The following is a 12,500-nucleotide window of genomic DNA, read 5'->3' as shown; positions in this document are numbered from 1 at the left end:
AATCATAATATAAAATTAAAAAAAACATTTAAAAAATAAAAAAAAATAATAATAAAATAAAATAAAAATAAAAAATAAAATGATTTTGTTCAACTGGTCTATACGCTAAAATGATTACTTAAGATGTTTGAAATGTACATTTGATAATTGAATTATTACATTACTCAAATAAAATAAAATAAAATAAAATAATAAAATAAAATATCTTCTTAATTAGCCTATAGATAATTTAATAAATGTTATTATTACATAACTCAATGAATTAATAAAATAAATATAAAATAAAATATAGAATAAAAAAAATTCAGCTCAATTGGCCTATACGTTATTAATAATGAATATGTTTGAAATGTACATCTGATAAAGGAGTTATTAGCCTACATAACTTAAAGTAAACAACTTTGTACAGGGTTAAACTGTTTACTTGTTGTTTACATTCAAATAAAACAAAGTGAAACCATTTCTATACACCTGCGTACAGAGTTAGGCTGTTAACATTTCAACACGCGTCAGGAAACGTTCACTCTCGTTTCATGTCTTATCTCTCCTCTGTTAAAGATCTCAAAGCCTTCAGTCGTGATCGAGTCACTGAACCAACATGAGAACGGTCCTACCGTCTGTCCTCCGACGAGTCTTCATCCGAATCCATCATCTCCAGCTCTCAAACAACACACACTTCCTTTTCTGATCTCACACTCGCGTACAGGAAGTGAAACAGGAAGTCAGTCGTCGAGTTGAAGAGAACTATGAAACCGTTAGTGTTTATATGTAAAGCCAAACACAACACTGAGACGGGGCAGATGTTCTGAAGCTCTTTAGAAGACCAACCTGCGTCAGCACTTCACCGACGTACTAAATGATTAACATAGTTCTGAATTACAACATATAACACTATGAATCATACATAGGCCTATATTCATAATTGAAGGGATGTTCTATGAACTTCAGATTGAATGATTCTGCTCAATTCTACACTCTAAAAAATGCTGTGTTGTTTTAACCCAATTTTGGGTCAAATGGACAAACTCAAACATTGGGTTAAAAATGTAATAAAAAAAATGTAACCCAATGGCTGGGTTTGTCCATATTTGACCCAAACTTGGGTTAAAACAACCCAGCATTTTTTAGAGTGTATTCAAGTGTTTTTGTGGAAGCTATTAGCGCTATTCCTGCATATGTGACCCTGGACCACAAAACCAGTCATTTTTTGAAATTGAGATTTATACATCATATGAAAGCTGAATAAATAATCTTTCCATTGATGTGTGGTTTGTTATGATAGGACAATATTTGGCTGAGATACAACTATTGAAAATCTGGAATCTGAGGGTGCAAAAAAATCGAAACATTGAGAAAATCTCCTTTAAAGTTGTTCATTAATGTTGGCGATTGTGCAGCATTCACTCACAAAAATACATGTTTTATATATTTACGGTAGGAAATTTACAAAATATCTTCATGGAACATGATCTTTACTTAATATCCTAATGATTTTTGGCATAAAAGAAAAATCAATAATTTTGACCCATACAATGTATTGTTGGCTATTGCCACAAATATTCCCGTTATTTTTGGTCTTACATTAAGAGTAGCGTAATACGTCATATGAAACTGACGAACTGTATTTGTGTGCACTCACAATAACTAAATATTGTGCGTTCTGCCGCCTCGGACTCTGTGAACTTGAGCGCATCAAAAAATAACCCGAAACTCATGAGCATGAACACAGACGTGAGAAACACATCTGTCGAAAGCTTGAGCTTCTGTTTTAATGAACCGATTCAAATGGAAAACAATTATTCTCAGATTATGTTATGAAGCGTGGATATAGACGCGTGCGGAGATGACGAGTCATGATCGTCGACTTCATCACTGCAGACCGAAACACAGAAACACTCGCTTATCTGTAAATTATTCAAATGTTCACAGTCTCCTTGGTTTATTCACGACTCGTTCATCATCATCAGTTTAGCCGGAGCGCTGTGGCGAGCGTTCTGAGCGCTGAGGAGGCTGTGTACGGGACAGGATATTAAAGGCTCATTGTTATGATTTGGCTTATTAATATACACATGATTAATCGCTTAAATTAACGACTACTAGTCAACTAGAAAAATCTTTAGTTGAGGGCAGCCCTATAGATTACATTATGATGATAACATATAACACAACACAACATATCATAACATAACATACTGTAACACAACACAACATATCATATATCATAACATAACATACTGTAACACAACAAACACAACCCAACGTAACATACTGTAACACAACTAACACAACACAACGTAACATACTGTAACACAACAAACACAACCCAACGTAACATACTGTAACACAACACACACAACACAATGTAACATAGTAACACAAACACAACACAACGTAACACACTGTAACACAACTAACACAACATAACATACTGTAACAAAAACACAACCCAACGTAACATACTGTAACACAACACACAACCCAACGTAACATACTGTAACACAACTAACACAACCCAACGTAACATACTGTAACAAAACAAACACAACCCAACGTAACATACTGTAACACAACACACACACACAACACAATGTAACATAGTAACACAACAAACAACACAACGTAACATACTGTAACAAAACAAACACAACCCAACGTAACATACTGTAACACAACACACACAACACAATGTAACACACTGTAACACAACTAACACAACATAACATACTGTAACAAAAACACAACCCAACGTAACATACTGTAACACAACACACACACAACACAACACAATGTAACACTGTAACACAACAAACACAACACAACGTAACACTGTAACACAAACACAACCCAACGTAACATACTGTAACACAACAAACACAACCCAACGTAACATACTGTAACACAACAAACACAACACACTGTAACATACTGTAACAAACACAACACAATGTAACATACTGTAACACAACAAACACAACACAACGTAACACACTGTAACACAACAAACACAACCCAACAAACATACTGTAACACAACAAAACACAACATAACATACTGTAACACAACAAAATCCAACATAACATACTGTAACACAACAAACACAACACAACGTAACATACTGTAACAAAACAAACACAACCCAACGTAACATACTGTAACACAACACACACAACACAATGTAACATAGTAACACAACAAACACAACACAACGTAACACACTGTAACAACTAACACAACATAACATACTGTAACAAAAACACAACCCAACGTAACATACTGTAACACAACACACACACAACACAATGTAACACTGTAACACAACAAACACAACCCAATGTAACACTGTAACACAAACACAACCCAACGTAACATACTGTAACACAACAAACACAACCCAACGTAACATACTGTAACACAACAAACACAACACACTGTAACATACTGTAACAAACACAACACAATGTAACATACTGTAACACAACAAACACAACACAACGTAACACACTGTAACACAACAAACACAACCCAACAAACATACTGTAACAACAAAACACAACATAACATACTGTAACAACAAAATACAACATAACATACTGTAACACAACAAACACAACACAATGTAACATACTGTAACACAATAACATAACACAACATAACATACTGTAACTAACGCAACAAACACAACATAACATACTGTAACAACACAACATAACACACTGTTACACAATACAACAACATGACATAACAACAAACAGAACACAACAAAAAAATGATTCTGCTAAATAGGCCTATTGATTACGTTATGATGGGGTATATAAGATAAGGTAAGATAAGATAAGATGCCCTAATTCTAACGGGTCTCACTTTAATTTTTAACTTAAAAATAAAAACGTTCGTTACTATACAAAACTAAATGAATTACTGCATTCACAAAGCTCACATTAACAAATATACATGAAAACATTAATATGCAAAATAAAATAAATACACAGATCACTGACACTCACTAACCTCAAAACTCTTCAGAGGGAATTAATCTCACAAACGTTCAGTGAAAAGTGAATCGCATAAATGAGTCAAGAGGAAAACTGAACTCTGGTGTTCTGGTGGAAACTGTGGATCCCGTACCATGGTGCGTTCGTGGCATCAGAATCTGTCCGACTCTGCCCTCTAGTGGCGGTGCAAAATCACACACTTCCTTCTGTATGACCGGCCTCAAAACATCATAACCAGAAGTGTTTCTAGCCTTTCATCATCAAAAAACAACAGTACCCGTATTTGGATACTTTTCTTTTGATCCTGTTATTAATATGGGATATAAATTGTCTTTATCTGCAATAGAGTCGTTCATGTACAATAAAGATCTGCTTCATTTCTGACAAATGACAAACATTTCCTAAAAGTGATTGCAGGTAAACATCACTTCATCTGATGCTCTTTGTGTTCTCTGTTTTAAAAGTATCCTGGTATTATTTCAATGTAAGTGTGTGAGTGAACTGAGCGAATGAATCAAACTGAGCCGTTTGAAAAGTTCAAAAGTGATTCATTCGTGAATATGGCATCGTCTGATTCTGAACAGCTGATTCCACAGCAAAAAAAATAGTTTCTAGCTTAGTATTTTTGTCTTTTCCACTACAAATATCTAAACATGTATCAAGTCATTTTGCTTCTCAAGGATATGCATCTTGATTTAAGAATTTTTAGATATTTGTACTGAATACAAGAAGAACATCGTGTGAAAACACAACATGATTGCTGGAACACTGTCCAGGAAAATGATTCTCAGGTTGTATATCTTCATTGTCGGACAAGGATTTATCAGTATTTATTATTTATCAGGGGTAAACGCCGCAGTTCAAGTCAAAATAGTTTCAGACAGAGAGTGAAACCTGTTAAACAGCAAATTGTTAGCCAGACTTCACTATTTCAGTGGTAGTGAATAGACAATGTAATTGCATTAGTATGAAAACCTATAAGAGATGTTCACTGTTGTAGTCTGTGTGTGTGTTCATGTCACACAGCTGAGAGATCGACAGTGTGTTCACTGCACGTGATGCTGTTTATACCACGCTATCTGCATGTGTGTGTGTGTGTGTGTGAACCACGCTCATCCTGTGTGTGGAACCGCTCGCCTGGGAACAATGCAAACTTATCTGCCTTTACACTCTTTCTCTCTCAGTCTCTCTTCGTCTCTGCGCCGCTCTCTGTGTTTCTGCTGAAGTGTGTTTGTGGTTTCAGCGCAACTTCACATTTCCTAGGAATTACACCCCTTCATTAGGTGCTTTACTGTGTGTGTGTGTGTGTGTGTGTGTGTGTGTGTGTGTGTGTGTGTGTGTGTGTGTGTGTGTGTGTGTGTGTGTGTGTGTGTGTGTGTGTGTGTGTGTGTGTGTCTCTCTCTGCTGAGGCTCCGTTTTGCCTTGATCCATTATTCATCTTCCCCCTGTGTATCACAGCCTGGATGGCAAACGATTCTCACACACACACACACACACACACACACACACACACTCGCATGCGGTTTAACTCAACCAAAGACACACTCAAACAATGATTTTCACACGCTCAGAGGAAAGGACAAGATTTATAGATGCATTACAGCAGCAATGCGAGTGTGTGTGTGTGTGTGTGTGTGTGTGTGTGTGTGTATGAGAGAGAGAGAGAGAGAGAGAGAGAGAGAGAGAGAGAGAGAGAGAGAGAGAGTGAGAGTGTGTGTGTGTGTGTGTTTCACAGTGTGTTTGACTGATTCACTGTCACAGTGCAAAAGGACACTATTGATTATTTCCCTGTTCAAGGCAATCAATCTCTACAAAACTGAAAAGCCTCAAACAAAGAAAAGTGATGCAAAAAGAGTGCAAACAGCTCAAAATAAAGATATTCAAATGAATCATACATAAATCTATCCATCTATATATCTATCAATAGAAAGTATAATAGATAGATAGGTATAACGATAGATAGATATAACGATAGATATAACGATAGATAGAACGATAGATAGAACGATAGATAGAACGATAGATAGAACGATAGATAGAACGATAGATAGAACGATAGATAGAACGATAGATAGAACGATAGATAGATCGATCATCTCTTACCCCGGAGGAATGGCTCCTCTGCTCGTCGTCACCGTGATCCGCTGCGTTCCCGGCCGGTTCAGATTATTCTGCCCGTTAATAGTAAGCGTGTGATTGGTCGGAAGCGTCACAAGCGCAGGAACGCACGAGAAACTCCCCCCGTTCATCTCCATCTTCCCACCTCCACCTCCACCGACCTTTATGTTGTTATGGTGTCCCCTAGCAACAGTCGTCGTGGGCGACCAGAGGGAGGAGCCAGCGAAGGTGTTGCTCTGCCTGACGACAGCATTCGTCGGGTCCGTCCCATAGAGTCGTCGTCTCTGTTGCAGAGCCAAGATGGCGTTCGACGCGGCCCGTGTGCTGTGGACCAGCATGCATTGCTGGCATGTGCACGGGGTTCCCGAGTTGGTGCCCACGGGCCAGGACTGGGATTTGGGGATTGATCCGGCGATTAGCGGATACGCGAGGTCCATCCGCCGCCGAATGCGCCGCTTTCTCTGACTCTGCCGGTTGGTTTGGGACATCCCGTCGAAGTCCACCAGGTAGCAGAAGCCCAGCGAGCTCAGGTCCAGCCAGGGGTGCTGCTTCTCGTACGCGTTCTGGATGCTCACGCACAACTCCATGTCATAAGGAGTCCAGGATCCACAGTCATTTTCCCATTCCCACACGATGCCCTTTCCCGGAGACGAGGACGGGTCATAGAAATTGCGCTGGACGGGACGCATTGTGCCTGTAGAGAGAGAGAGAGAGAGAGAACTGATGAAGAACTAATACAGTGAACTAATGCAGTGCAAGATAAAAGCATCTGCCAAATGCATTAAAATGTCAATGTAAAAAACTTTACTCATTTATCAACCCTGTTCTCACTAAGCAAAACATGTCTTGTTTTCCAGCACAAATGTCTCGGCATTCTTAAATCAAGATACATTTCCTGGAGAAGCAAAATTACTGAAGATATTAAGACTTGTTTAAAATAAACAAGCTTTTAATGTAGTTTATGTGTCTATGTGGTGTTTTTAATGTGCTTTAAGTCAAACCATGTGTAAATTCATAAGTCGACTCCATTGCTGAGTATTTCCTCCTTAAAACTGCAGTGAACCAAAGACAGTCTCAAAAACACGCTTTGAAATCGCTGGTGTTTCTGACGTCACAAACTACCTTGTAACCAATCAGATCAACGTGTGATCGTCAACCAGTGGATCTCTGAGCTGAGTGAGTGAGTGGAGGCGGGGCTCATTTGCATATTCATAGAACCGCGAATACTAAATGAGGCAAGGGTGTCGAGTTACAGTCAAGATATTTTAAGGCATGAAGAAATTTTATTAAAAGGTAAAAGGAAAAAACACTTAATGTAATTTTGGTGATCAAAGATGAGTTTTAAGGGATACAATTATTGACTACAGGGGGACTTTAAAGCTACACTGTGTAAGATTTTCTCCCATCTTTTATTCCAAGATTAACATGGCTTCCAGTTCGACTTCATCCATGAGTGTTCCTTCAAGTGATGAGGTTACTTTAGAAGACTATTACAAATTGCATTTAGTTATTTAGTCAGTTAACATGAAGGGTATGACCTCTATGTAAAACGAATAATAGTTTTACGTTTTCGTTATTTTGGTACCATTTCATTACTAACATCAGCTATCAGGAATGCAAGCTAATCTTAGTAAAGTATCAGTGCTATCGTTATTCCGGCAGTCGCGAGTAATCTCCCCCTCGCATTCGTCACGGTGCCACTGAGTGTAAAAGCGCGAAAGGCAAAGCTTGAATCTCCAGGTATGTCCCTCTTTGGCTAATGTATTTTCAAGATGGAGGCGCAACATGGCTGCCGCCATTCGAGCGACTCACTCGTCTGTATTCTGAACGGCAGATTCTACGCTTACGAGAATACTTGATTAGTTGATTAGTGGGTGGAAGTAATTACTCATGAATGAGCACATTTAATTTTGAAAGAACAAAGTGTTTTTGCTAAGAAGAATCAACAAAAAATTACGCAGTGTAGCTTTAATGAAAAATGTATCAAAATTAAGTGAGTTTGTGGCTAAAACAAGAAAAATTATTTGTCAGTGGGGTCAGAAATATAAACTTAATTCACAGGGAAAACGATAATTTTTCTGATCCAATTGGCAGATAATTTGTGTTTTAAGCATAAATAATTTTTTATATCAAGCAAGACTTAATATCTTCAGTCATTTTGCTTCTCCAGTAAATGCGTCTTGATTTAAGAATGTTTAGATATTTATTCTGGAATATTCCAAGTCTTCTGAGACCAAGCGATTGCTTTGTGTGACGCCTATGGGAACGTTTCAGTTTCTGAGGCCCTGTGATTTTCATTTTTCAGAAATGACACACTGCAGCTTTAAACTGAGAATCAATCAAATTATCTGCAATGTACTCATCGTACAATTAGATATTGGAATTATATTAGATATTGAAATGATATTGAAATCTCAGATGAGAGTTTGATAAGAAGCTCCGGACCGGATGGATGTGACGGGAGGAAGATGGGAAGAGGAAGAGGAGAGGTGAAGGAGAGCAGCAAACACACACACACACACACACACACACACACGCACAGAATCCAACCCTGACTCTCCCACCCGGGACGGATCATAACAGCATTACTGACCCGAGGTCAGACCTCAAAAGTTTTGCATCCTTAAACTGAATCCGAAAGGTTTCGTTAAAGCTGCACCAACACCACACAGCATTTCCCAGTTCCTCATTTGGATTATAATCATTGACAGCGGTTACAGGTGAAGTTTCATACACTTGCTTGTTATTGAAAAGTCTACAAAAAGAGTGTTTGCACGAGTAAAGATGTTGCATCACATAGTTTTTATAAAAGTATATCAGAGTCAAACTCTTCAAAATTTCAACTTTGATTATTTACACGGAGACAAATGAACAGCATGGAAGTAAAGAGCTAAAGTTAGTCGATTCGTGCTAAATTGTGAAAGTTTTATTATACTGATTTGCATATTAAACGGAAGGAAAAATATCAGAATTAATCAAATCCATCATACCTGGATATACAGTGAGAACATACAGTCATCTGTTTCAAGAGATGATTACCAGTTAAAACAATATTGAAAACAAAAAAATATCAGAATATCAAATAAAAGTAGTAAAATGATTTATGATTTAAAAATGATTTAAATCATTTTCCAGCCATTCATTGTCATATTGTGATATGAAAACCAACTAATGTGATCTACATGTTTAAAAATGCGAGTTTATTATTGTATGTTATATAACCCATAAATGATAGGATGTGAAAATGCGTTGCATAACAAGAATTACAGTCGACTCGACAGATCTGGAGATTTCGGCCGTTCCTCCTTTCCTGGAACTGCATGACTAGATAAAAGTTTCCCGCAGGACTAATCATGATGCACTGACTCTACAGGCTCAGTGTGACTTACAGCAAGGTCATGTGTGTAAACGTGAACACACACACACCATGAATCATACATAAAGATGCAATGTGCTGTTAGTGCTGTGTGATTCTGATTAGGGCCGTGTGATGTGGACAAAAAAAAAAAAATCCTATCATGATTTTTAATCAATATTACAATTTTGAAACAATATTTCCTTACTCATACTTGTCTGTATCATTTTTTGGAAGCCGGCTTTATTGATGATATTTGCAGGCACCATTTATTTGCATAAATATTGTCGTAAGGTGTGTAGTTCGCAAATGCCTTTATTATTGATTTTATTATTGCTTTCTTCCATGTTGTAATGCTGGCGGAAAAATCCAGCGGTTTAGAAATTGCACGTTTGCATCACGATTTTATTAAGATTTTGATTAATCGCACAGCCCTAATAATAGCCCTAACACACTCTCACACAAATACACACAAATACACACACACATGATGAGGTTTTACATTATTTGGAATATATAGTGATCAGCCTCAGATATACACACTCACACACACTCATGTTCTCTCTCTCTCTCACACACACATACACACACACACACACACAAAAAAACACACTCTCTCTCTCTCAAACACACACACAAACATACACACACAGACACTTACACACACACTCTCACACAGACACTCACACATACACTCTCACACAAACACACACATAAATACACACACAAATACACAAATACACAAACACTCACACATACACATACACACACACAAACACTCACACACAAATACACAAACACTCACACAAATACACACACACGCACACAACAGGATGTTCTGTTCTCAGACTTCCACTGAGACCAACACTTGAACACAGAGTTAAGGAAAACAGACACACACTTTCTCCATGTCCTTCCTGAAAGCTCTGGTCACATCCCGTCGGATCCTCCGATGATTTTATCCTCATCTGTCCTCTTCCCTGAACCCAAACCTCACACTTTCCCTTTACACTCGCTCATCCGGTCTCATCCGTTCGGTCTGTGTGTGTCGTCTTCTCTGTCTCGGTCTCACGGCATCATCCAGATTACTCTGTCAAGACTCGCTCACTTATCCGGAAACAGACCATCTGACTGAATGTATAAATAGTGATTTCTAGATCTGAAAAGTCAGGTAAATAATAATGAAAAAAAAAATCTTTTTAATTAATTTTTATACATGTTTTTGTACAGTTGAAACATTATTCTAGTAATGCCAAGCTCTAAAGTACCAGAAAATAAAGCAATATATATTTTACTTATATATATATATATATATATATATATATATATATATATATATATATATATCGAACGACTGGAAAAAATTTTATACTTGAATATTTAAACATTTTACTAAAGTTAACATTTATTTTATTATAATATATAAAATATTAAAAAATAATATTAATTATATGTATTAAACATTTAATATTTTAATTCACCCCCTCAACAAGCCTAATTTTAACTGATTTCTAGACCGGGAAAAGTTATGTAAATTAATACAATTGTAAAGAGTCATGGGTATTTTTACGCATTTTGTTCAGTTTATTTATTTTATACACTTTGCTACTTACGCCAAGCTCATAAGGATTTTATCAGGTAGAAGCTAAGAGAAAAAAAATATTTTATTAATAATCGAATGACTGGAAAAGTTAAAGAGCCTTCGAATATTGATATATTTGTTGCAAATTTAAATTTGAATATTTCTTTATTATTATTATTATTAATTTGTATCTATTTATTTATTTATTTAATTAACATTTATTTTATTATACGATATATACAATATTATAAAATAATATTAATTATAAATATTAAAGACATTTATTATTTTAATTCACCCAATCAACAACTGAACAATATGTGACGTAGCCTAATTTTACAAGAGATTTCTGAATTTCTAGATCTGGAAAAGTCAGGAAAATTTAATAAAAATAAATATTTTTCTTGTTATGCAAAGCTCTAAAATATTTTATCAGGTAAAAAAAAAAGTTTTTACTAAGAAATCCCGAATGACAGAAAAACTAATTGAATATTGTTGTAAACGGTTGTAAAATGTCGCACTTTTGTACTGTGTCATCAGATGTAAAATGTCCTTTTCAGTTTGGACAAACTCCACATGTGATTTTATCTGAATACAGATACAAACCACTCTGCCATTGTAACAGATACAGATATTGCTCATGTGAACCCTGCGAGGCTGCTAGTTAGCAGAGTTATGCAGAGCTTGCAGAAAACAAGGACTTAAAAGACTATAGCTCTAAGCCATGACTGCAGAGGACCCAAAACACACACACACACACGCACACACGTGTAGATGCATCGTGACTGTCCTGCGCCAAAGGAAGTTGGTACAAAAGTGTCCGCTGCCCCTGTGATGCCCAGTGTGTGAGCGTCAGCGCCAATTATGCCCACTTGACTAAACAGATTCACACAGTATATGATCATGTACTACAGTAAACTCAGAGGGTACAGTAGATGCTTTGCTGTGATGCAGCTATTGGTGTCAAGCGTTTCAGATTAGACCACTGTATTTCCTGCAAGAAAAACCCAGAACGCATTCTCTCACACACACACACGGTGGAAAACCCCGTGATAAACCAAAGCAGTTCAACACCTCCACTATTCCCACACACTGTATGGGGGCGGAGCCTCTAATCAAACAATCTGGGGGCGGAGCCTCTAATCAAACAATCTGGGGGCGGAGCCTGTCATTTTACTGCATTCAAATCATGTCAGAAAAAAATTTTTACTTAAGATAAGCAATGAAATAATCATTGTGGAATCAGGGTTAATATAGTTTACTAAAACCAAAACCATAAAAGACATTGTTGTTACTTGTAATAAAATAAACAAACTGGTCTAGTTACCATGGCAATATTCTGACAACCAAAACAACCAACATAACAATCTAGACATTTAAAAAAAATATATATATTGCTCAAATACTTCAATATTACTAAAATAAATACAGTATTAAAATTGCTCAAACTGTA

General features: G+C 36.7%; 1 protein-coding gene across 1 annotated transcript in view; it reads right to left on the bottom strand.

The window, feature by feature from the left end:
• dtx1 (deltex 1, E3 ubiquitin ligase) overlaps positions 1 to 12,500 on the bottom strand; it is a 47,282-nt gene that overhangs the window by 20,324 nt on the left and 14,458 nt on the right. Inside the window, exon 3 of the mRNA XM_084086525.1 lies at positions 6,096 to 6,804. Within this exon, the coding sequence (XP_083942651.1) occupies positions 6,096 to 6,804 (709 nt within the window). The remainder of the gene's footprint in view (positions 1 to 6,095; positions 6,805 to 12,500) is intronic.

The sequence above is a fragment of the Abramis brama genome (genome assembly GCF_963993115.1).
Source record: "Abramis brama genome assembly, chromosome: 16".
Lineage (NCBI taxonomy): Eukaryota > Metazoa > Chordata > Actinopteri > Cypriniformes > Leuciscidae > Abramis > Abramis brama.
This window is presented reverse-complemented; position numbering and strand designations above follow the sequence as displayed.